Below are 26535 nucleotides of genomic sequence, written 5' to 3'. Positions count from 1 at the left end.
GCAATCTCAGAATATTGCAAACGACTAAACACAATTCCCACCCCACCAATGGTCGCGTGTGTTTTTGTATTTTTGTCTTTTTAATCAACCTAAAAAACTTGTTTGAGTTGCAAGCTGAAACATGCCCCCCTTCGACCTTTTCTATTACCCAACTACCTGATACTCTACTTCTATCATACGCACTGTATACCAGGCATCTATTTCTATATTCCAAAAGCTTTTGTGTCTCAACTACCTGCAACTTAATGTTTATTAAGAAACCAACATTTTAATGTGTGAGGCGGACAGTTTGTCTACCTGACAAGACAAACACTGGGAATACTGCTCCAAAGTCAATGGGAGGAGTTACATCATATTGGCGCATTGACGTATGGTGCGTCACGAAGCAGGAAGTAAAAGTAAACAACGCATAGATAGGAAACGATGTTATGTTGCGTTAGTTATCCGTTCTCACTCCGAGTCTGTGATTTTTGGTGCTTCATTCAAAATGCCTGACGGATTTATAACCCGATAAGGGCAAGGACCCGGTTAGAGACAAGCTGAAAACCGGTAAGACACCCGTAGAGTTGAGCAAGTGTCGGGTGCGGCAGCCGTTAATGATAGCTAGCTAGATATGGCAGTTTCCTGTGTTATTTTGAATTTGTTTACAGGATGAAATACCCTCACGTCCATGGCTTAAAAACATCTCCTTGACGTTGGGTTCGTCTGACGAATAAAACACCACCTTGCCACCTCCTAAACGTGTTGTTTTTATGTTTTTTTTCACTTGTTCATTTCAGATCTCGCTATGTTAGCCATCAGATCGTCAGAGGAGGAGTCCGCAGAGATGGAGGAGATGGACACCTCAGAACCCAACTGGTGCTGGTTCTACTTGGCTGAGTGTGGAGTGTGGCATATGTTTGAGGTAGTACAACTTTACACACACACACAACAGCACACCGCATCCTTGTACCGCATGTTCCCGCCCATTGCCCCTCCCTCGGTGATACTTCATGCAATTTGGATCCAAGGATCTGCGAGTTTTAGTGCCAACTGAATCAGTGCAATGTCACAGACTTGCATGTCCTCTGTGATTGAGGTCAATGAATCGATAAAATTACGGGGTGCAGTCTGTGGTGGGCATGAAAATTGGTATATAGTCAGTAAATGCAGGAAATTAGCCCATTATCTCTGCATATAAACATGTGCAATGGGGACATGAATGTGGCTGCAACTAACAAGTATTTTCATTATAGACTAATCTGATGATTATTATTATTCTCCAATTACTTGGTCTATAAAATGTCAGAAAAGTGCCTTTCACACTTCCCTTAAGCTTAAGATAATGTCTTCAAATTACTTTTTTTTTGTCTGATCAACAGTCCAAACCCCAAAATTTTCAATTTACTATCACATGAGACAAAGAAAAGCAGAAAATCCTCACAAATGTGAAGCTGGAATTTTTCAGTGTTCAGTTTTATTTTTACTTGAAAGATGACGGATTAATTGATTAGCAAAATAGTTGCAGATTAGGCTACCTTTCTGACTATCAACAAAGTGGAACATGACTAGAAACCATCACTCACAACTATGAATTAATCTATCCACCTCGTTAATATCTATCCACTCATTACCACTGCTTATAAATTAAACACAAGATTAATTGATCTTTCTCAATCTCAGATTGATCCCAGTGCAGCCTGCTCTGTGACCAGCGCTCAGATTGAGCAGTGCTATAACAGGAACCAACGTGGCGTCATGGAATTCTACACAGCAAAGTATACGTACAGGCTTGACTTCTCAGGTATGATGATGATGAAAAGCGACTTTTTTGCATGACTGCATAGTTCAAGTGATACTACAGCTACTCTGTCAGACAAAGATTAGTCAGCTCTCAGAATTATGAAAGGAAACTTGGAGGATTTTGAGTCAGAATTAATCCTGTTTCAGAAGTTATGCCTGTATTTCTAATCTTTATTAAATTCCTTGCCAGTTATGCGACAGATAAATGTAACGACAGGAAAGCAGCGGCCAATTAAACGCTCCCTCCACTCGGCAACTGGCTTCAGGTAAGACTGAACATTCAGAGAACTTTTTTTTTTGTCCTCATCTCTTCCCTTTATATAGAAGAGACAAGATGTTAAGAGAGAAAGTAAAGAGCAGTATGGGGTTGTGAGTAAGGAGAGCAGGCCTTAAAAGAAAGGTCAGAGGTCAAGCATCTGCCATGTTCGGGAATCCTTGAGGTAAACCCCAAATCTCTATCAGCTCACCAGGGAGCTGCCCTGGAGCTGACCCTGATTTTTGGTCTCTCCAAGAACAGCAGGAGCAAGAGAAAAGAGGATTTCTTCATCAGGCACAGAAGTCTCCATTTTTCACATTTTAGATAGCATGTATTGACATCATGCAAATACAATCACTCCTATAATGCTGTAATATCTTGATTACTGACTCCTCTCCTCTCTCCGTCACTATCTCTGTCAGGTTTATTTGTGATAACCTCGCCTTGCCTGTTCCCTGTCATTGGGAGAGAATCAATACAGATGAGCCCTATCAGGTAAGTAAAATAATGTAGTGTGTATATTTTGCACACATTACTGTTATATACACAGTGTTTCCACTTCATTTGCACTGAATTGGGTTAGCTTTTGCCTCAGAAGAGTCACATGTTCTTAAGCTCTTTTATGAACAGGTGCTTTGCTGACACAGTTCCTGCAGATATTTCAGTAGCACATTCACACTGTCCATAATCCACTGCATCTCATTCCAAACGTGCTGTTGGAAGGTTGATTAAAACATTCATTCATTTTATTTCACTTTTTTCATTTTTTTCTAACTTGCTCACTATTTCTTTCACTGTTCCTGTGTGTGACTGGTTTGTTTCAGCTCATCCAGCTGGGAAGAGACACCTATGAGTTTAAAGAAGTAGCCAGACTGTACGAAAGGACCATGGATCATCCAATCAAATCCATCCAGAGGATTCAGAACCTAGACTTGTGGGAGTTTTTCTGCAGGTAAACAGTTGTTGTATAGTCTATTTTGATATTTTATTTTTTCTATGTGGTGTATATGTCTTTATTCTTTCTTCTTTCTTCCATACGTTTTTCAGCCACTAACTACTTCTGCATACTTTCAGCTGCAGAAACCATTCAAATATCTAGGGCTGTAGTCTGCTGGTCGACTGGTTGATTAGTTGGTCAATATGCTCTCATCCGACTAAATTCTCATTGGTCGAATAATCTCTGTGTTATTTTCATAAGGAGAAAAGTGCTTCATCAACAGCTTTCCAGGAGTGTATTCAAAACACCCCCGTTGTTTTCACAACTTTGAACTCGCCCAACCTCATGGAGACAGCTGGGTCTAACTGTACTCAACGTTTACTGAACGTTTACTAAACATACTATCCGTTTACTGAATCTGTGTTTCTCCATAGTGACACAACGAGAACCCCCGCAAAGCCAAAAAAATATTTTTTAATATTTGATAGCGTTTGGGAGTCTCTGAGCAGTGTGTTCCGGTACGTGAGTCAACCTCTGTGTCGTTGCCTGGGAAACTATTGGTCGCGTGGCTCCATTAAGGAGTATGTTTGCGTACTACCCCCCCCGCCCCCCCGGCACTAATCGATTAGTTGAAGATTATTACGATTTTGGTCGACCAAGATTTTCTTTGGTTGACTACAGCCCTACAAATATCAAAACATTCAGCTTTTTCAGGACAATGCTTTCATTCAGTTAGTTTTTATAATGGAAAGTGTATGGGAGGAATGTTTTTGACTAATAACTCATGAACCGTGAGGCCTATCAAAACAATATTTGCACAGTGTGTTCCTTCGATGAAGCTGATTCGACTGATATAAGCCACGCCCATTTGCGCCAGGAAAATCCTTCCACCATTTTGGATTTTTTGGTAAACACATCTTTTGTTTCTTTTGGCACATATTTCATCTAATTTTCACCAAAGTTGGTACATATCATATCTAGATTACCCTGAATAAAACTTATGAGTTTGTTTTTGGGTATCACTGTTTGTCAGTAATTGGTTACCAAATTTTTGAAGGCGTGGGCTGATGCCCTTAACAGGCCATAGCTCTTCAATACTAAATTCAATTGCAACCAAATTTGGGAATGTTGTATACACAGTCACATTGCACATTGCAAGTGTGTAACATTTCATACACTTCTACCCAGAGGGAGTGCTAAAGTAACATTATAACATGATATTTCTGCAGTTCTGTTGTCTTAATAAAATGGAATTTGGTACATAAGTTCTCCATAAGAATGTACACATCATATTGGAGCATGGCACTAATAGCGCCACCTTGTGGTTATTAGTAAAACACCACCATACTACTTATTAACTGCCATCTCTCTTTAATGTAATATTCCATGGTAACCAAATTCAGCAAAGTTGTACAGATGGGGATGGTGAACAAATGTGTAGCATTTGATACAATTCGAGTTCTCAAGCTTCCACCACAGACAAAGCTTTTCTTCTGTTAAAATGAAAAAACAGAATGAAACCAAGGTTAGAGCATTCTCACTTTTACCAACACATTTTAATTGATTTTATTGCAACATCTAAGAACCACAATGAGTCAGTCAAAGTTTTGAGCATATCCCTGTAGCCCTTGGTGATGGCTTTAAAATACACTCATCCTGTAACGAGGTAATAATCAGTACTCTGTGTTGTGTTGTCATTCCTTGGTTCTCCCCTAAGGAAGAAAACACAGTTGCGAAAAGTCAAGCGAACATTGGATATTGAGGAGCGAATGCTGTTTCATGGCACAGGACACAGCAACATACAAGCTATATGTACGTTTAACTTTGACTGGCGGCTGACTGGAAGCCATGGCGATGTTTATGGCAAAGGTAGATCCATCTGTGTTGTGATACAATATCATGAAACTATTCACAACATTTTTTTTTTTGGTCAGATTTTAACTCACGCCTCTCTCTTCCAGGGAGCTACTTTGCCCGGGATGCCAAATACTCCAGTAAATTCTGTCACACCACGGGGAAGCACAACACCACTTTACAGAGACACGGACTCGCCCCGCCAATATTTGCCAGTGAGCCGCCTTATAAGACCATGTTCCTGGCCAGAGTGCTTGTCGGAGAGTACACGGTTGGTCATCCTATGTACTGCAGACCACCCTCCAAGGACGCCAGCTTCACCAACTTTTATGACAGTTGCGTGGACGATATGGCCAATCCAAAGATTTATGTCATTTTTGACAGCAACCAGATTTACCCAGAGTATCTGATTGAGTTCTACTGACGCCTAACACAAACTTTTTTCTTATCAAAACATGAACTATAGAGGCTGGATCTCAAATATGGAAATATTTAGGATACAAAGTCAGATGATGGGATGGAACAGAGAGAGAAGAGTGAAAGGGACCTTTGCTTTTTCTTTCAGTTAGATCTGGTGCCTAACTGGAGCATGGGTCATCTAAAGTGCCTTTAAGGAATTGGAAAATCAAGAAGACAATACAGACTTTGTGTACAGTTTGTTTACTGTACAGTATATTCTAAGACGGGACCTTGTGGTTGGATTTTTTTTCTGTGACTTATAAAAAGTCTGAAAAAACTGAATGAAAATCTGCTTTTACTTTAATCAGTCTTAGTGGAAGTTTTGTATTTAATGCAGAATATGTGCTTGCTTGTTGAATATCTGTGCACAGTTGTTAAACATAAGAGTGGAACTTGCAGCCTGTAGATTATAGGTGATGTCCTGCCACCGGCCACAGCCCTTCTCTCACGTCCACACAGTGCCACGCATGAGCTTATTTACAAGTCATAGTTCCTGATGACGAAACCAAAAACCATGTTCATGCTTACCCATTAAGCCCCGTGATCTGTTACTTAGTGACATAAACATCTGTGTGTACCTGGTACGATGTATTATGTAGGCATGGATTCTTTTGTTTTTATTCCCCAAAAAACGCTTCTACCTCTGCATTTTTTTAAACCATGCATCAGTGCACTTTATTCTTTCTGTGAAAGGCTCGGTAATTGTGTCACAGTGACATAAAGTTGTGATGTCTTGTATTCAATTGTGGTCCTTGAGCAATATGTTTCTGTGTATCTTCTCTGACCATTAACTCTAGTCTTTTAAAAGACTTTTTGTTCATCCCAAACCAAAATCAAATTAGTTTGAACATTTCCAGTTAAAATCATCCGAGTGTGATGTCACCACCTGCTAACATCTCTCTTAAAAAGGAATAAGCAGGTTTTCTTTGCACCTGGTGTAAATTGATCAAAAAATGAATGTAGCCAGCACATGTATAGCACTGTAATGACAATTAACCACACAATGTAATATTGCTTTGCTATGTACATGTGTTGAATTCACTGTATGATGTTTGTGTGTGTTCTTGAGCAAAGGTGGAATAACAAAAGGAGGATTCAGAGTACTAAGTTTGCCACAAGGTGGTGCAACAGTACAAAAATGGTTCTTGAGAGACTCTTGCATTTCGTCATAAATGCAACCCGGTGTCTTCAGTCGTAACACTACAACTGTGTGTGTGTGTGTGTGTGTGTGTGTGTGTCTGTGTGTGTGTGTGTGTGTGTGTGTGTGTGTGTGTGTGTGTGTGTGTGTGTGTGTGTGTGTGTGTGTGCGTGCAAAGGGTGTGTGCAGCTATATGTGTGTGTCTGTAATTTGCACATGTTACAACTAATAAACTTTTCAACAGATCTATTCGGTTATTGATTGAAGAACATCTTTCAGAGGAAGGCCTGTGATGCAAGTAAATATACCACACAGTATGTTTTGCTGATATCACTTGCTCTTCCGGTTGTGTAAGCCAAACCTAGAGGTGTGGCTATGACGTTACACTCAGCTGAGTCAGAAACACAGATGTCAACTTTAATAGCTACTTGAGTAAATCAGAAAGAGGACAGCAGGTTTTATAGCTGATTGATTTAGTTTTTACTGTAATATATTTAATCTCTGTCAGGACAATGTGGTGCAGGGAGGTGGAAATGGAACCAATGGACACATCAGACACCCCATGGTGCTGGTATTACCTGGGAGACTGTGGAAGGTGGCACAGATTTGAGGTAATTTGTTTTAAACATTTCTTAAAATCTACTACATTACAAAATATCACGTAGAGCTGATTGTCTGAGGTATCACTGTCCTTCTGTTTTCTGTTCATCCTGCAGGATGACACAAATAACCCACTTAGGAGTGTGGATATTGAAAAATATTACAAATTAAACTCGAAAGCAGTTTTAAACACATCTTCATTCAACTGTAACAGCAAGTTCGATTTCTCAGGTATCTGAGTACATTTTCTTCTTTATATAGAGTTCTCATTTATCTGTAATGAGGGTTGAAATTGATGCTTTTTGTGTTCTTAAACAGCAATGTTACAGACTGACCTCATCACGGGAAGGCAAAGAAGGATCCACCGAGGCTATGACCTTCAGAGAAGGTGAATATGAAGCTTAAAATAAATAAATTTAACAGATGAGTTATATTACACAACAGTGAGTCCTAGATAAGTAAGTCCAAAGTTTGGTTTCTTGTAAAATGAAAGTGAAACTTTCAGCTCAATGAATAGTTAATGATTTCCTCCCACAGTTGCTCCTGCTTCAGTGCTGCTCCTGTCTTCTGGGAAATGGTTGATTCCACTGCTCCATATCAGGTGATAATGACAGAAATGAATGGAAAACTGTTCAGTCAAGCTAATTGTGACCTTAGAATAATAAGGTTCTGTCTGCTAACCGAGTGGTTTTGAGATGGTTCAAAGTTTTTATTACCTTGATAGCAACACTGATATACAGTAAAGTTCCCTTTTATTACTTTAAATATAGAATATCAAACCTCTTTACTTTTTGTTGAAAAAAGTACACAGTTTAGTCCTACTTTGTTTTAATACACAAAATCATATAGCTTACTGAAGGTAGTTATGATATAAGATATTTGGGGACAGACATCAATTTTGAATTGAGAATATTTGGTCACATTAAAGATTTTGAAAAGATTATTTTTGATAACACTGTTATAAAGATTTTCTATATATTCTGACGTGCTTCTCTATTAATTTGTGGATGTTTTCTCTCCTTGTTTTACATTTTTTCAGTCTGTTACTGAATTGGCCTGCTGTTGTTTCCCCCTCTTAGAGATATTCTGGCCATTACTCTGACATAATGATTTCCGTTTTTTTTGCCTGGGCAAACTGTCAATGTCGGTTTCTAAGCTCTGAATGCAGTCACTATCATCACTGTGTGTCTGCAGTACACAAGTTATAAACAGACACATAACAATCCCAGTGAGAACCATAGAGTTAGCATTAAATCTCATTCAGCAATTAGCTAGAAACCTGAATTTATCTTATATTCCTACATATTAAAATGTTGGTCTTCATTGATGTCATCTCTACTGTAGTCACAGTAACTGGAGTTAAAAATAATAACATTTAATTCATGATAACAGTTTCATGAGCTGTGCTGTGAGCTGTGTATTTATTAAGATTAGCTAGCTAGCTGTCTAGCATGGTAGCTCATGGTAAAAACCAGCTTTACCCAAGTTAAAAAATTATACTAAAATGACTCTTAACATAACAAGCATTTATAACCGTGCGCCATTCATACTGTTTTTGATAAAATCGTCAATTTTGAGGTTTTAAGTTTTTAAATTGAGCAACATGTCATGATCTTTTCAGCTCCTTTAACAAAGTTAGAGAATGACCTTTTTGTTTTGTTTTGTTTTTAATCTGTGCCATTTATGCATAACATAAAACTAGACAAAATGTTAACTTGTCAAAGAATATTGCCATTTGAATAACATTTTTGTGCTCAAATCAGATAGAACCATAATTCTAAGGTCACAAAACCCAATTTGTATTTTTCAGTTGCCTTCATTTGCTTCTAATGGAGGTTTTTGCTTTCAGTATGTTTATGTTCATAAAAAATCAGACAAAGCCACTGGAATTCAAAGACTACACTATACATATGCTTTAATGTTCATGTATGTTTTCATGTTACAGTGGATGCCTATTTGTATTTTGAAATATTTTGCAGTTAACCCCACTGAGTGAGCTCACCGCTGAGTATCAGACTGTGGCACATTACGTGAAGAAAGATGGGCTGTTGGACAGATCCATTGTATCAATCAGTAGGATACAGAATTTGGATCTTTGGGAAATATTTTGTAGGTATGTAGGTCTATGAGTTTTGCTCTCTCCATCCCATCCAGCACTCCACTTCTTTGGAAGCAATATTGTCTTTCTCTTTGTTTGTGTCAAAGGAAAAAGAAACAGTTAATGAGGATTCAAGGTGTCCAAGAAATTCAAGAGAAAAGACTCTTTCATGGGACTAAATTCAGAAATGTTGACAGCATTTGCAAGTACAACTTCGATTTACGATTAGCTGGACAAAACGGTCATATGCTTGGAAAAGGTAAGTTAGATGATGCAGTAACAACAATGCAATAATACATGAAACTGTTTGTGTAATGTACGTATCTGTTCAACAGACTTTCCCCAGTTAATGTGACTTTCTTTGTTTTTATTTAGGAATATATTTCGCAAGACATGCAACATATGCGGACAAATACAGTGAGAGCAGCACGGATCCTTTGCCACCGCATGGCAGCCCAACACAAAGTACACCAACCAAGACCATATTTTTAGCTCGGGTGATAACTGGAAAATCAAACGCTGGACAACGTCATTTCCTAAAACCTGATCATGGATGTTCTGAAAACTTGCATGACAGTTGCGTGGATGATATCACACATCCCACAATTTTTGTAATTTTTGATCCAAATCAAATATATCCAGAGTATTTGATTCAGTACAAATGAACACAAGAGAACACAACATGTCCACCTCGACTGTCTGGGTGAAGGATTTTCATCAACATTTCCAACATTTTTTACTACTTTTTTTTAAACAAGCCCAAATCTGAATTTACATGCAGTTTATGACGATTCTTCTTTTTAAATGCTCTTTTTAAGAACACAGTCTTGAAAGCTACGTATACCTTTAGATATCTGAAAAGGAAGTAAGTCTATTTATTTTATAACTATTTTACATATTGGGAAGTTTGGGTCTAAAAGACATCATTACAGGTTGACTTTTGTCACATTTGTTTATAATAAGACATAATTTATTAGCACATAACGCAGATAGCTTTTTTTATCTTGAAACAGCAGAGGTTATTAAATAAAATTCCTGACACAACCAAACCAAAGTTCACAACTGTTTATTTCTGTGTTTATTCTGTGTGTTATCTGTATTAGGACTGTGGATAAAAATCTTAAAATTGTGGTCTCTTGGAAGGAGGTGCACATTGACCACATCGGTCAACTAATTTAATATTTGGGTGGTTATTGTGTGTGTGTGGCTCTGTGTGTGTGTATTCTCACATGTTTAGATCCTGTTCCTGTTCCTGTTTGCTCGCTCTGCCAAGCCACATACAAGGACAGATGAACACCCAATTCTGCTATTCAAAGCACGCCCATTAAAAGAAAACAATTGAATGCATTAACAATGAAGAAATAAAAAGAGGCTGCTGTCCTTTTCACAACTAAGGTGAATAACCTGCACAACAACCTGCACTGACATCACTGGCTGTGGTGTGTTTTGATCCCATTCCTGTTACCTGGCAACATGAGTGATGTAATCAATGTTTAAATTATAATTTCATTATTTTTACATATTTACATTTACACATATTTTCAGTGGGGTTCATTCACCTCCTCTTTGAATACACCTCATTTTTTCTGTCACAGAACCTGTTCAAATGTAGGAGACAGAAATGCAGCGTAAGTGTACTTTATAAAAACTGTCAGCAGAGGTCGCTGTTGACACAGTGAACATTTGGGCAATGGAGATTGAACTCTTCACGCAGGGCAGCGCTGGCAGGTCAACATTAGATTTGGGATATTTCTGTAGGAAACTTGGGTCTTTTCAAAAAGCCAACTTTTAGCATCATCATTAGTTCCTTGGGAGTGAAAGCTGGTGGTCCTCATTATAGAAACTCTTTTTGCTCATTAAATTGGACATCCACTGTCCTCCTTGTCCATCTTCTCACTTATATTATTTGGCCTTTGAATGAAACAGCACATTTCATATACTGATTTATTATGATTATTTTAAAAGTTCAAATGAAAACTTACATTTTAGTCACATTCATTCACAGTTTTTGAATAACTGAGGCAGCACTAAGGCTAAATGCCAGTTTTGGACCATATAACTATTAACACTTCAAAGTTAACAATTAAAGTTTTTGATCAGGCAAATTTATGAATTCTCATTTTTGCCATTCCCTTTAATGGCATGTTGACCACTATGTTAATCCATCAGTATGCTGATAGCTTGTTTTTCCCGTCTTACCCAACTGTATGATTCACAGGGTGAGTGATTCACTGAATTGTCATAACAATTTTTTTACATCTGAGACCTCACACTTTGCAAGCCAGTAAAATTTAGCCAAGGGATGTTTGCATGTGTGCCTGACTGTATTTGCATAGATCTACATAGCCTGCATCTACAGTCTAATCAAACCATATCTAGTGTCCTTGACCTTCAGTTTACTGAAACACCAAGACATAAGGCATTGGCCATATGTTCCCCCCTACGCCCACATGCTTACCTAGCAGGCGTGGTAGAGAGGGGTTGGAAGGAAATCTTTCATCTGCCTCACTTCCTTTCCTGTTGTGTAGTTTTAGTTGTTTACTTAAGCAGGTACAGCAGAGGCCCAGGTGTCGCTCTCACCGTCGAAAGTGAAGGCTGCTGAATATGAAACACCCGAGCACAGATGTACCCATCATGAGTGGAAAAACCATCATTTTCTGAAAGTCAAAAGCACCTAATTAGAGTTCATTGGCTGTTAGGTGTAAAGTACAGTAACAAGTGCAGACTGTCTACACTCAAGTAAGGGAGAAAATATTCTAATTAGACTTGTCAGCTTTTTAAAAAATGATTACTCATGTGAGTGTGGAGGGAGGTGTAAAGGCTATATATATTTCCCAAGTTTTCCCTGTGCTGAAGGTGTCTGATTTGCATTGAGTGCTGGGATAAAGGATCCTGCAGGATATTTGCTCTCTCTTTTGCTCTCTCTTTTCTCTCCCTAGGGGTCATGGGACATTACTTTCATGTACTATTATAATGAGCTTTATCACTATGAGCAGAATAAGACAACTTGTTTTGCCAAAAAGCTGTAGCTGTAGAATTCATTTCCGAAATGTTCTACTTCAGATTTTTTTTTTTTTTATAAAAAGGGTCATACCCCGAATATATTTGATATATTATCATGTCATTAACCAAGAACTTTATTTCTTCTAATCATGAAATGCATTTGTGATTTATTATTTTGCTTAGCGTTTGCACAGTATACTCTTGTGTAATCATATTTACTGTAGAGTGAAATTTCCATACAATAAGAGAATGTGGTTTACTTCATACAGAATATTTGACTTCATTAAAGTTAGGAAAATCCAAAACATTGGAATCCCACAATCCCAAATGGCGCGCACACACTCAGTCACATATATACACTCAATATTGTACAGCCTTTATTAGTATGGTACTGGTAGGTTTCCAGGCCATCATTTCTCAGTGATGCGTATAGCAGATGGTATATTTAAAGTAAGGTCCTTTCTTTGCATAACAAACACACTCTTGATTCAGTGCTACATAACAAACTATGTCTTCACAGATGTATGAGTTCCACTGCGTACTTTGCGTTTGAAACTGGGGCTGTGAGTTCTCACAAGTCAATAAGTGAGTGGAGTTTGATATCTGCTTAAATATTTACAGCTTGGTGTGCTCAGAGCCTGGCGTGTGATTGGAACCTCTTTGATGTCTGCGTGATCAGATGATATCAACATGTTGAGTTTGTGAAAAGTCTAATTAGTGGTTCCTTCCCAGAATGCTGGGTGTGTGTTATTGAGAGAGACACAGAAAGAGAGAGGGAGGAACTGAGTGAGGGGCTGTTCTGACTTAGCAAAATTGGCCTACAATGATACCAAGAGAGAAATCTTTCTAAATTATTTAACATTTCAATATTTCAAACTCTCAAAAAAAAAATATATTTGGTAATCTTAATTAAATTGAGCGAGGCAGTGACAGGATCAGAGCCTCATATCAATTCTGTAAATACTCTATTCACTCTACTCATTATTCACGCACAGTAGTGGTTGAAAGTTTGTGAACCCTTTAGAATTTGCTCTCTTTCTGCATAAATATGACCTAAAACATGATCAGATTTTCATGCAAGTCCTAAAACTAGATATGGAGACATCAATTAAACAAATGAGACAAAAATCTTACACTTATTTATTGAGGAAAATGATCCAATGTTACATATTTGTGTGTGGCAAAAGTACATGAACCTTCAGGATTATCAATTCATTTGAAGGGGAAATTAGAGTTGGATGTTTCAATCAATGAGATGACAATCAAATGTGAATCTGGGAGACCCTGCCTTATTTAAAGAAGAGAAATCTAGGTCTTCACTATCGAAGTATGAGCTTCACAACACAAGTTTGTGGAAGTGTGTCAAAGGAGATTTCTGAGGACCTTATAAGAACAGTTGTTGATGTTTACCAGGCTGGAAAGGGTTACGAAACCATTTCTAAAGAGTTTGGACTCCACCAGTCGACTGTCAGGCAGACCGTGTACAAATGGAGGACATCCAACACCACTGTTATCCTCCCTTGGAGTGGTGGAACAACAAAGATCACACCAAGAGCAGGCATGTAATAGTCCAGGAGGTCACAAGGGACCCCAAGGTAACGTCTGGGAAACTAAAAGCCTTTTCTTGCAGTGGCTGATGTCAATGTTCATGAGTCCACCATCAGGAGAACACTGAACATCAATGGTGGTCATGGCAGAGTTGCAAGAAGAAAGCCACTGCTCTCCAAAAAGAACATTGCCTCTCGTCTACGGTTTACTCAAGACTACGTGGATAAGCCAGAAGGCTGTTGGAAAAATGTTCTGTGGATGGATGAGACCAAAATCAAACTTTCTGGCTTGAATGAGAAGCGTTATGTTTGGCGATGAGCAAACGTCACATTCCAGCATAAGAACCTTAACCCATCTGTGAAACATGGTGGCGTCAGTATCATGGTTTGGGCCTGATTTACTGCTTCTGGACCAGGGTGACTTGCAATCATTGAAGGAGCTATGAGCGCTGAGTTGTGGCAGCAAATTCTACAGGAAAATGTCATGGTATCGTCTGTGAGCTGAAGCTCAACAGAAAGTGGGTCATGAAGCAAGACAATGACCCTAAACACACAATTCGTTCTACCAAAGACTGGTTAGAGCAGAAGAAAGTTCATGTTTTGGTCAAAGTCCTGAACTTAATCCTAAAGAAATGCTATGGAAAGACTTGAAGTAGGCGGTTCATGCATGGAAACCCAGCAGCATCCCCAAGTTTAGACTGTTCTGCAAGGAGGAATGGGCTAAAATTCCTCCAAGCTGATGTGCAGGGCTGATAAAACAGGTACCGGAAACATTTAGTTGAAGTTATTGCTGTGAAAGGGGGTCACACCACTTACTGAAAGCAAGGGTCCACATACTTTTGCCTCAGACAAATATGTAAGATTGGATAAATGTCGTCAATAAGGGTTCACAAACTTTCAAGCAGCACTGTAAGTAAATATCCATCCATCTATGTACTGTACGTTGTCCAGCTGCCATTCATGACATCACTCAGCTGAGAGCAAAAATCATATTTTTATTATGGAAAAAGGTTCAGTTTTCTTTACAAAACACAACACATTTCCAGCTACACATTTTCTATAATTTAACCAAACGACACAATCATCAAAACATCTAACATCATTTTGAAGAAGCTCTCTCTGTGTCACAAACCCCACTCTGTGACAGGAATCACAACCTGATGTCCCTGAGCAGAGAGAAAAAAAAAATACATACACTGTATAAAAAACACATTTTAATGTAATTGTCTAATGAAATTATGTATCTATATGGAGAAATGAGAGCGAGAGGGTGGACTAATGCAGCACAGTGTTGTCATTTTCACAAAATAACACGTATTAATAAATTAAGTTTGATCATTTTGATCACATGAAATGAAACATCTTCATTCGACACAAGGAACACGACACATAAGTGAGGACAGTTCTTGCTTGGCACGAGAGGCGAGAAGACTCAGTACAAGCTTTGGCACCGCTTTTTCTCATGATCTGTTTTCTTATTTTATTTTTATTTTTTTACAGTCACAAGCATTTCAAATGCACCAGGTGCAAACAATCTTCAGTGACTCGGACAACATATCAGTTGGAGCAATGTATTGTACAGCACTGTATTCAAGGGCGGTACCTGAAGACGTCTAAGCACTGGCATGCCTTTAATACTATGGATTTATTGTGTTAGGAGTAAAAGTTGAAGGCTAGATCACCCTGAGGGAAATTCATCAGGGATTTGATTTTTTAAGACAAACCAGCTGGCATGATGAAAGACTACTTCAAAACCCATTATTTCACTACCTTTGCTACATCTTCATTCAAATTAAGCACTTAAAAAAACCCAGATCCAAGTTTTTAATATCAATGAAATAATAAGCTGATTTCCAGATTTTTTTTTTCTCTTTTTGGGACTTTGCTTTTATTTGCTTTTGATTTCAGTGTATCATTTAACAACTGGGCATCATATTATAAAACATCATAATAAAGGTGACATTAGTTTTAGCTGTTTGACCCACCACACCACATCACACTGGTGGTCATGTATTATAGAGCAGAATCTGCTTCTTAGGCCCTCCAATCCCAACCATGCCAAGCCTCAAACTGTATTCCACAAGCACCACAGGCCACGATTCAAGAGAATTAGTCTGTCATGCCTCGTACAGCTCTTTCATATCCTGTCCTGCTTCGTTCTCTGGAGGACAATAGGTCGTCGTTGAGGGAGCAGTGCAGCAGCTTTCTTAGTTCAAAGGTCGCTCCTCTGCATCCCAAGCCCATGCTTAGTCCTGAGTCCCTGCCTCTCCATGATGTTCCACAGCTTTCGCAGGTTGGACTGGGTAATGACATCATCAGGTTTGAGCTGCAGTGCACGCAGGTAGTTGGCCTCCGCTTCGGGAAGCTTCCCGTTCAGGTGGAGAATGGCGCCGAGGTTCATCAGAGCAGCAGGGTACTGGGAAAAGGAAGAGAAACAGGGTCAGAAAAGTAGAAAAGGAGACAGAGTGGTGCACACTGCCATAATAATAAAGAGATGTGAGGTGTTCAGGGTGTTGAGTTATAGGATTACAGCACTCATGGCAACTGCGCCGACCTTGAATTTATCTGTTTGGACAAACTATTTTAAACTTGCCCTTCTCGGTTCCACGTTTGGCACAGACAGTTATGTGAGACATATACACATTTTAGGAAGCTTCCCAGGTGCATTAAGGCTCTGATGAGATTTATTTAAGGCTGAGAAAAACAAATATGCATTAAATTAGCCCTAATGCAATCTCACAGTAGCATGGCCAAAGACAAAAGTGTGTCCTTTGACTGTGCCACAGTGAACAAATAGGTGGCTACAGATTGTGTGTGTATTGTAAGTATTTTTTTTATGAAATGTATGAACAAATGCATTTAGGGGTGTGTTTTCAGGAGTTCTATTTAATTAAATGCCTCTTTTGAAGTGGCAAAGTGGAACCATCTGGCCCTGAATAGTGTACCAGTTGTGGAAATCTACAAAATCCAGGTCTCTCAGCAAGCCATAACTAACAAACACACCCAAATCTCATCCTAAAAGTCCTCTGCACCTCATCCCCCAGATCTGGCATCGTTCCCGGGCCCCGCGTCCTCACTGCATGACATATGGTTAGCAACTTGGCAACTAGTTCACAGCTTCTCTCTCCCCAAACACAACTGTTTGTCTCTTCTTTAACGCTGATATTTCACTCGTTTACATTCCACTTCTCGGGGAGCGTCAGGAGACAAGCCTCGGGAGTGGGAGTTTGTTTTTCTCACCTAATGTAACAAATGAACGGAGCTGGAAAATTTCAAGCTGTGGCCTTGAAGGAAAATGGAAAATTAATTAATCAATGCTGTTTTACAGCAAGAGGAGCTGCAGTGCAGCACTGACACCCATTTTTCAGTTGGTGCTTGTTTTTGTCACCTGGCGCAACTTGTATCAAGCAGTTACGTTACATTTCAAATGCTCCAAACTTTGTTCTGCTTTCTGTACCTTGTAAGCAGCTAAAGACACACTAAGCTAAATAAATGGGGGTCCTGTGTCATTCTAGACAACTGGGTGATATGCAATATACAGTCTGGGCTTAATCACAACAAACAGACCAGGGAACATTAGAAATGGAGCCCCGTTTACATGTGTTGTGTGTGTTTTGAGAGTAAAGCTCATGATTTTGCCTGTCTTGGGTCGGTCTCGCTGTTATACACTCACAGTGATGAAACGGATGTGAGCGCTTGACCTTCAGCAAGTTAGATAAGCAGTATTTCTAAGATAGCCTTATGAACTACAGCACAGTGAGCCATTATGTCAGCTTAAACTCAGGCAAATTTCATTATTTCAATGCGAGCTCATCATGTCATTGTTTTTGATTTGCAGGGACCAAAGAGCACACGCTGTAGATTCATTACTCACGGTGACAGTTTCCGCAGTTAGTAAACATCGCCTGTTCTGCTCAGGATTCAGCGTTATATTTTGAGAAGAACCTTCATCCGAGTGGTGTAAATAAAGCATTTCAGTCGGCGTGTAAGATGGATATCTCTTTCTCTGAAGCCACACGATCATTGCCTTTCTTAGCATGTAGAACCGGCGCTGTATCTTTCATCACCTGAGAGCTTATTGGATTAAGTTGATATGTGAGAGACTGTCATTCACTAAGCAGACGTGTGCTAGTAAAAATGTCAAAGACAAGAGGTGCTTTATTCGTGACAAGTGACAAGAGGAGCCCTCAGCATGTCTGAATGTGCGCATGAAGATTTTCCTTTTATGACTCTGAGGTAGAATAATTTTTACATCACGCAAACACACAGCTTTCCGAATTAAAATGGACAACCAGCAGTCTCGCTCGGCTTTTAGGATTTAAACAGGATATAAACTGACAGGCAGACCTTATCTAAAAAGGGTAAGATGCTATACAGGACCCTGTGGGTGTGGCAGTATAGCGCACGTTACTCCACTGTCGGGCATGAAGATGAAAGTCAAACCCTCTCTCCTGACTGAGCCTGCAACATAAGTCACAGAGCAGGCCGTCACCAAACAGACTAGCAAGACAAATGACTGCAGGAAGCCTCTTCTAGGTCTCGTGTAAAGACACACAGGTTCCCTCTGAATAAACTACCTCTCCCAGACTGGTCCACGCACCCCTTTCCTTTGAAGTGACTGATTCATACTCAGAAGAGGAAACAGGATATAATAGCCCCCAACTTCCTCAATTGTATGTGCTGACACCGAAAGACACGATATCCCACAAGGCTCTAGTCTGTTAAAGTATACTGTGATTATCAAGTATTTACTCTGAGGCTGAACGTGTGTGTTCATCAGCATCAGACAACAGCAACCACCGAACTCGTTTCTCTTTGGAGATTTTAATAAGCACATCAAGGCATCATCCGCAGCCATGAACAGAACAGTTCCCAGTTTTTTCTTCAGCTGCATCACTTTTTGCCAGTAGCAACAGTGCTATAACATAATGTCAGAGTGATGGGTAATACATAGCATGTTGTAAAGGAACAAAAAACACCAGGTACTTACATCTGGTCTGAGGCTGGCTGCACGCTCATACTGCCTCTCTGCTGCCTCGTTTAGACTGGCCTGTCTGCAGAGGAGAAAGAACAAAGAGAAAGGATGGAGAGTAAAAAATAAGCACAGAATAACACAATTTATAGTAATGCAAATTACTGATAATGACTGCATTCATAGCTGTACTGATAACCATATAAATTACTGTAATTATTAAGAGGAACGCCTCACTGATGATTTTACATATAATTGTCAACTGGATTTGTCAGGTTCTACGCATGTTTTTTGTCATGTTACATTTATCAAAATTATCATTGATAATACACACTTTTGTTTATTTACTAGTTTATTTAGCAGGTACATTAGACATAAATCAGCACTACTCAAAGTGTGTCAGACTAATCCTAAAAGAAACAGAGAAGCTCAAACTAAAACATTTTGCACACCACGCTGCACGGACAGATTCATTTTTCTTTAAACCAGAGGTTCCCAAGCTTTTGGGTTTGTGACCCCTTAAAATGAAAAAAAATGTTTACTTTGTGAACTCTCGTCATTGGACGAATATGTCCGCCAGTTCAACCAAAGGGCAATTTTTTCCCTGTCTTGTTTTATATGACAAATTTGTTTCAAGAATTTGTTTAAAGAATTTGAGTCCTCAAGAGATAAAATTATCCAGTTGTTTACCAGATAAAAAAGTAGATTAGAGGAAAGTCTGAAAAAAAAATCAGTTTAACTTTGTGTTGATTGGCTGCTGCTTAATAAACAATCAGTTCACATTGAAGTTTTTTACTTTGCATTAAGATATCTTATCTTTTTGGGCATTATGCATAATTAATTTCTAATTAAATACCATTAGTTTGTGGAAAAATTATGTTGCTCTAGTTGTTGCAGACAAAGACTTTTCTTGCCAAGCTAGAAACATGGACTTAAGGTATTAAATTATTCAGAGATGTCAGATGTCTGCTAGTTAAAGGCTGAAAAGAAGTCTTAACTTATTACTAATTTATGATGTTTGCATGTAACAGATTTGTAATAGTAGCCAATGTCAGGTTTTTTCAAATTCAAGCTTGTAAAATACTTGAAAAATACACAAACAATGTTTTGCATTAAGATATTAATTTCCTTTCTTGACTAGCTGTGTCATACTGGGATAACTGGGATAAATACAGCATTACAGTTTGTGTTGGGGCATTGATTTGTCCTGTTGAGACTACCTCACTGTACATTAAGCCTTACATATTATTCATCACAGTACGATGGGGCACAGATGAAGAGAGATGGATGTTTTTAGGATGGTGTTAAATCCAGAAGCACTTCACCACCAGTCACCTCTTACATGCTACAGCTGGCTACATAAAATGGAGTTAATCTGCTCCATACTGTACATACATTTTTATCCAAAGAGTCTTTGTTATGCCAAAGTTCATAAAGTCAAGGAAATCATTCTTTCCTGACATGGTAATTAATATTTATAAGACTTACTCAAGTAAAAAGGTATGCAACATTTTATCAGGAATGAAGCTCATAACTGACTATCAAATCCATCATCTTATAGTGTCCTTCCTTGGTCTTTGTTTTGTTTGGTCAGGTGCTAGCGAGTCTGTAAAAAGGGCTGATAAAATGGGGGAAATCACATTTTAAAGGAAGTAAAATTGGGTAGAGGAAAGCGCAAGTCATTGTTGCTCTTTCCTAGAAGAAAAATAACTTCATCCAAAACATGTAGAAATGAACTGCTTCGTTCACTCAACGCTCTATTTGCATGAGTAAAATGAAACGTGGGCCGAGCGGAGCATTTGAAGGAAAACCTTTCATCAAACTGGTTTGTCAGGTCATTTACTTACAATGATTATGGTCATTGTAGGTAAAGGAAGCCAAGATTTCTAGCTTATCTTTACTATCAGTGGAGCAGCTTTGATGTTAAATCCAGCTAGTGACAGGTGTATGCCACATTCATTAAGACAGGTCCAACCCTAATCGCTTTGGATTTATGTCACAGTTGAGTCCCATCTGAAAATAACCAGTCAGGCCAGAAAACAGCAGAATAATCTGTCATTTAGATTTACTCTTGCGTTTCTGAAAGCAAACCACAGCCAAACCCTGAGACTTTCAACATTTTTTTTTTTTTTTACAAATCCTCTGTGGTGTTGCCTTTAGATGAATGCTAGAGAGCAGTAATGGTTTTTCCACATATGTAGAGCAAAAAGGAATTAAGGCACATCGTTCCAATATTTCCTTCAGTTGCTGGGAGTAGAGGACATTTGCAGTCCCTTTTGACACGTTTTAAGACTTATAAGCTGTCTGCGCACGTGCTTGCCAAACTTTGGAGGAAAATTCTCCAATGGTCTCTTTACAAGCCGAGCACTGAAACATCACTATGATGGACTGAAACCATACCAGTGTTTATATATGTAATACATAATAGATTTTATGGCAACTATTTCTATAGAGAGGACATTTACTATCCTATAACAGTTGTATACAGTCATTTATATTTCAAAAAGATGGATATTAAATAGCAGTGGCACACAATAAACTCTGTAAATACAGGATTTCAAAAGCATTTGTTGAAATATGTGTTCATTTAATTTTCTGTACTGCGTGCTGTTCTAAATAGGGAAACTCTACTTTCTGTTGTTCCAGGGTGGTTGCCAGTGTTGTGTGTCAATGCATTAGCCAACCTGAGCATATGAGCAGCACTGAAGACCACATCAAACTCCGAGCTATCCAACTCCGCAGCCCTCTCCGCCATCTCCGCCGCTTCGCCAAGACGAGACTGCTCCAGCAAAAACTGACCTGGAAAAAGGGGAGGAGAGAGAGGATAGCACAAGATCTGTTCAGTACTTTTTCCTTGCAAATAAGAGGGGTTTTTTTGCTGAGAAAATTATGTACAAGTTTAGTCTTTAGTATCATATTGTGGCAAACCGACAGAAGTGGGATTGAGTGGGAAAAAAAAAGATAGAGAAAGCTGGTTAGATTAGCCAAAATGGAGATTGGTGCAGAAACAAAGGAAGATGAATGGAGGCAGTGAAAGAGATGAGTGCCACAGGAAATGCAACAAGGAGGCAGCGACGCTGAGAGAAAAAGTGAGACGGCGAGAGTGAGGGATTGTTGTTTTGCTCGGCGGCGTCTGAGAACACAGATGAGTTGGGAGATATTTCATGTGTTTTCCTGTGGGAGTCTGGCCACCTGGTGCTGCACCCACAAGCGCCTGCCTCAGTGGCTATGAATTAACAGCGGAGCCCAGCCGCAGATGTTAGAAAGAGGATAATGTAGCGAGGCTCTATTGAAGTGTGTGTGTGTGTGTGTATCTCTTGAGTTTTTTTGTGCAACTTCCAAACTGTTCTGCATCCCAAAACAAGCTGTTACGCACCAACACAGACTCGTTAGAAGCGGGTCATAGGAAGGACAGTTGGCATTAAAATGTGTTACTGTGAACAATGGCAGGAAAGGGGGGTCTTGTCTTCCCTATCTGACTTGTCCTGTGAGCTTTCACCCCTTATGTCCTTACTTCCTTGCAGTTTCTCACATGTGTCATTGTGTGTGCATCCGCTGTGTTATATTACAGACAGATATCCATCAATCCTTGCACGCACACACACACACACACACACACACACACCTGGAGCTCATCCAGTGAACCCTGGATAGCTAAAGCAGCCAGATTTGTGATAAAGAAAATCCCAAATAAACATCACCTATAGCAAAAGCCTACAGGATAACACTCAAAAAAGAAAAACAGCCAGATAGGCAAAGATAGAGAAAAGAATATAAGAACCTCAGAAGGGGAAACAGCCCGGTCCAAAGACAGCAACGCGCCCCTCGCCGGGGACCAAACCAAACTCAAACCCATAAGATATGCAGTGCAGAGAAAGTACCAGAAGGAATAAAGAGAGATAAGGAAGAGGAGAAAGGGGACAATGGCGCTTTCAGTGAGACAGTACAGATTTCATTTCCTATGAATATCCTGGAGATAGCAACACGGAGCAGCAAGGAGCCCACTCCTCCAAACTGATTTGAAATACTGCATTATAACAGCAGCACAGGCAGAGCGTGGTATCATGTTTTGCTCTCTGTTACGAATAGTAAATGGTGTACTCTGATCCTGTCTCCTCACTCAGATAAATGTAGCATACACTCCTGTTTGTATATGTGTTTGCACCATCTGCAAGCCCTCATACATGCAGCTCCAACACTCCCAGCTCTCATACCAAGAGTCAATTAAATGACAGTATATTTCCACAAATTAGTTACTATTGTGTAGTGATTGCCTAAACACATCCGAAGATTTTTTTTTTTTTTTTTTTTTGGAAACATTATAAAAGCAGTGAAGTATTTGACACCTTCAAATGATTGATTCCAGGCTGGTTTACAACTTGAGTTGTAAGTGGACCTGGTATATTTAATAACTCCGGGTCTGAGGGTGACACTACAAAGTTTGAGTCTTGGATAAAAGAGTAAAGACCTCTGTGTAATTATTATCCTCAGTGCAGCTTACTGCAGCAAAGCCCGATCATTACAGCAAAGCCTACAAGCACTGCGCGGCAGAGGATTGGATTATAAGCAACCCATGCATGTTTGAGTTGGAAGAAGAGGACTTCAAATGATATTTTTATATCTCTGTAAACCACAGAACAATTTTTTTGAGTATAGAGGCATCAAAGTTTTATTATTTATATGTTAATTTTAAAATAGGTTTTGCAAAAAAGAGTTTGCAATATCTCTCTGTGATATTTTCTTCTTACCATAGTGCATGTAGCAGTTTCCTTTTGTCGGGTCCAGTTGAATAGCTCTTAGGTAGTACTTCTCTGCTTCTGTCTTCTGCCCCTAAAGGAAAAAAGGGTGAAAAAAAAATCATTGCTTATATAAGACATTTATTTTTGGTTTTGTGAGACAATTGTGTTTCTGTACTATTTTGAGTTTTTTGCATTGGCACATGCTATATTTTGACCTAAAAGTGTTTTGTTGAACCCTTATGAATATACTAAACCTGCAAAAAGGTATACTGGGGTCCAAGCACCTGACACAACCAGAAGGATGAGGCCATCACTGAATAAGGTTCAAATAAGTGTTTAAAACATTTGTTTGTATGCTTGGGGAGGCTCAGAGGCCCTCCGGCAAAATCTACTCCAGCCTTGGAATCGTTTTATTTTGTGCCTTGAGTACTCAAGTGTCTCTTACTTTAGGTACTGTTCTCTGCAACACACTTCAAACCTAAAATCCAAAAAGAAAAATGTTTCCCATTGACTTTATTTGTTATATAGTTTAAACAGAAACCTCCTAACTTAACCACAGCATGATTTATGAGTATATTTATTATCTACAAACTAGAATTACACTATGTTATGTACAGAATTATTTTATGATGAAATAATATGACCCTCCTGGGTGAAATGTATTAAATAAAATCAAGGAAATTAAATGGGATATGCAGGAATTTTTGCATGAAGTAGAAGCTGAGTATCAGCACTAACCAGATCATAAAACCTGAAAAAATAGATCAAATTATAATGAATCAGAAAAGTGGTGGAAGATTAAGTTCTTCGTGTTAGAAATGCACACACCATTTGTATTTTACGGCATGTGCCCTGAATTATTTGAGTGCATTGCCATGCATCAGTGGAGGCATGGTAACCCTTGCTGTAAAGTTCCAGCAGGAAACTGATGCTCATAAAGAACACACTGCGCCGCCACTAAGGCCTTTAACCTTTAAAGAAAAACCTCAGAGTTGTGCGTGCGTATGTACCTGCAACCAAACTGAGAAGGATATTGCTTCTGTGCACACGGGGCTCAATTTCTCCACCTCTTTCGTTTCATGCGTCAGCGCTGATTGCTTCCATATTACCCATGGACTCGCCATGCAATATGAAATGAGAGGACTGGGCATATTAGGTTTGCTTCATTGGCTTTTTCTCATGCCCGCAATCGCTCAGAACGAATGAGCAAATATCTGGCCTGGATGGCTTATTATACATTTTCTTTGGCCTCTTTCTCTTTACATTCAATTAAACCTTTTCCCCAGCTATCCATCAGAACAAAAAGTCGAGAGGTTCAGTCCAGTTTGGTTGGAACAAGTAATCATTTAACAGATTTATGAAAGGTTTCAGTTTGACAACAGACAACTATCATGAGACAATGTGAAATTTTCTTTTTAGGCAGATAATATAATTCCACATAAAGACACACACACAAAGCAGTTAAGCAGCTATACCTTGCACCCTTATACTGTATGCAGTCTTCTGTTTTTGCATTATTGAGGGGTCTTCCACAGTGAAAATCAGTGGTTAACGTAATGAACATGTCTAGATGCACAGCTGAGTTTAAACTCATAAATCACATGAGCGTTGACTGACCACATCTTTCCCTAATGTGCACCACACCCTTCTGACTCCAGAAAGAGATCTCTGACAGACAGCCGTGCTCTAATGTTACACAAGATACCATTGTGACCTTGGTAAGAATAAGGCTAATTAGCGGCGTTAGGAGTTGCACTCGTTATGTGCTGAGGGAGAGTGTGTTTTCTCTCAGCTAAGTGCATCTGTGAATGGACATGAAAATGCCAAGTTTCAGATTTATTATTGTGTGGATTTCCCTTTTGAGAGGAGGAGGAGAGGGTCACTTTGAAATTGAAGAGTGCAACACAAAAGTTTTCATCAACTTTCAGTGAGAAACAGCATTACAGCACGTACTGGGGTGAACCGCGGTACAAGACTCCAGTTTGACCTTTCCTCCCCACGTTTGTATGTCGATCGACTTCGGCAGGACGGCAAAAACTGTAGCTGATGGAGTGATTCAATAAGGAAGCACAGTAATTGCATTATAAGCCTGTCCACTGGCCCATTGTCCAGGGTCCATCCAATCTCCTGTTCCTTAAGCCCTGTAAGAGGAGGGGGCCTCTGTGTGAATCAGGGCCCTGCATGGATCTGTAGCCCTGAGCCTGAGGGAGCACAGCAGATGTCCAGCCACACTGGGCGACTCTAATCTAAACCTGTCCTTTAGGTGTGTGTGTGTGCTATGTATATCTTCAAATCTTTCATTGAAAAAGGGGAAATGATCAAAACTGAGGTTTAAATCCCCTGAGGATTGCAGCTGCAAGTGTGTATGAGTGTGTCGGGCTGTGCAGTTGGTTACGTCTTTCTTCACTCAGTACCCGCGGCTGTGGAAGGAGAGAGGTCAAACCTTTCTAGAGGGGTTATGGAGGGCTCACAGTTCAGCTCCCACATCCAAACTTGTCTCAGCTGTGAACACAACTGTTGTCACATTTTTAAGGAACAGGAGAGGTGGTGGGAGGACAGGAAGTATGACTTTTATTCTGCAGGAAAAAACTTTAGAAGTGCAAAGTAACATTTGGGGGGTAGGTGGGCAAACTTGTGTACCCTTGATGTCCTCTAACACTCACACATGTGTATATATACATGGACTCACACTGTGAGGGGCAGAAAAACACACGCATAATCTGGAACTCATCCAATCACAGAGGGATATCTTTCATCCACACCAGACAAACTCCCCACGTCTGTGACCTTCAAACATCAGACACAAATTTATGCAGCTACTATAGAGCTGGTTTTCAAAGCTATTTGGCTTCAGTCCGGGATCAGGGTTAATCCAAGGTCACCCAAAAAGCAAAATAGGTATCATAATATTTCAGTCTTTTACACAGCGTGATCCTCTTCCTATTTCATCCAGCTTTACTAGAGATCAAACACTACAATAATTAATGCATAGCTATTCGCCTAAATGACTTCTGATCAGGGAGAAGCATTTGTTCAGCATGCACCTTTGAGGCTCGCACCTCATAACAATTATCACACCTCTTCAGGCTCTGCAGAGGAATCGATAGGATGGGTTGCTCCAACGTTCCATAAAGTCACTAAATATGCATT

At 39.4% G+C, this 26535-nt stretch overlaps 3 protein-coding genes across 4 annotated transcripts in view; 2 read left to right on the top strand and 1 right to left on the bottom strand.

Moving 5' to 3' along the window:
* Positions 1–57: 57 nt before the first annotated feature.
* On the top strand, positions 58–6031 carry LOC122974798 (protein mono-ADP-ribosyltransferase PARP11-like). The gene is made up of 8 exons (XM_044342752.1): positions 58–549; positions 780–904; positions 1663–1783; positions 1973–2048; positions 2461–2533; positions 2863–2990; positions 4693–4844; positions 4937–6031. Exons 2-8 carry the CDS (start codon positions 788–790, stop codon positions 5251–5253), a joined length of 984 nt encoding a protein of 327 aa, XP_044198687.1. The 5' UTR covers positions 58–549; positions 780–787; the 3' UTR covers positions 5254–6031.
* Positions 6032–6563: 532 nt separating this feature from the next.
* Positions 6564–10197, top strand: LOC122974800 (protein mono-ADP-ribosyltransferase PARP11). The gene is made up of 8 exons (XM_044342753.1): positions 6564–6724; positions 6935–7037; positions 7143–7257; positions 7345–7414; positions 7564–7627; positions 9006–9139; positions 9232–9383; positions 9500–10197. Exons 2-8 carry the CDS (start codon positions 6939–6941, stop codon positions 9787–9789), a joined length of 924 nt encoding a protein of 307 aa, XP_044198688.1. The 5' UTR covers positions 6564–6724; positions 6935–6938; the 3' UTR covers positions 9790–10197.
* Positions 10198–14649: 4452 nt separating this feature from the next.
* tmtc2a (transmembrane O-mannosyltransferase targeting cadherins 2a) overlaps positions 14650–26535 on the bottom strand; it is a 60835-nt gene continuing 48949 nt past the window's right edge. For both annotated transcript variants that reach the window (XM_044343439.1, XM_044343440.1), the window contains 4 exons: positions 23395–23476; positions 21331–21445; positions 18665–18728; positions 14650–16090 (listed from right to left, as the gene is read on the bottom strand). In XM_044343439.1, the coding sequence (XP_044199374.1) occupies positions 15887–16090; positions 18665–18728; positions 21331–21445; positions 23395–23476 (465 nt within the window). In that variant the 3' untranslated portion in view covers positions 14650–15886. The remainder of the gene's footprint in view (positions 16091–18664; positions 18729–21330; positions 21446–23394; positions 23477–26535) is intronic.

This window comes from Thunnus albacares, chromosome 23 (genome assembly GCF_914725855.1).
Source record: "Thunnus albacares chromosome 23, fThuAlb1.1, whole genome shotgun sequence".
Classification (NCBI taxonomy): Eukaryota; Metazoa; Chordata; class Actinopteri; order Scombriformes; family Scombridae; genus Thunnus; species Thunnus albacares.
The sequence above is the reverse complement of the archived record's forward strand: the minus strand, read 5'-3'. Positions and strand labels throughout refer to the sequence as shown.

What these genes read in the sequence shown, in the direction of transcription:
- LOC122974798 (XM_044342752.1), top strand. Translation starts at nt 788, where the DNA reads ATGTTAGCCATCAGATCGTCAGAGGAGGAGTCCGCAGAGATGGAGGAG. An exon ending in GAGTGTGGCATATGTTTGAG is followed by an intron (nt 905 to 1,662) that starts GTAGTACAACTT and finishes TCTCAATCTCAG; the next exon opens with ATTGATCCCAGTGCAGCCTG. An exon ending in TGGCGATGTTTATGGCAAAG is followed by an intron (nt 4,845 to 4,936) that starts GTAGATCCATCT and finishes TCTCTCTTCCAG; the next exon opens with GGAGCTACTTTGCCCGGGAT.
- LOC122974800 (XM_044342753.1), top strand. Translation starts at nt 6,939, where the DNA reads ATGTGGTGCAGGGAGGTGGAAATGGAACCAATGGACACATCAGACACC. An exon ending in CTTTGGGAAATATTTTGTAG is followed by an intron (nt 9,140 to 9,231) that starts GTATGTAGGTCT and finishes TTTGTGTCAAAG; the next exon opens with GAAAAAGAAACAGTTAATGA. An exon ending in CGGTCATATGCTTGGAAAAG is followed by an intron (nt 9,384 to 9,499) that starts GTAAGTTAGATG and finishes GTTTTTATTTAG; the next exon opens with GAATATATTTCGCAAGACAT.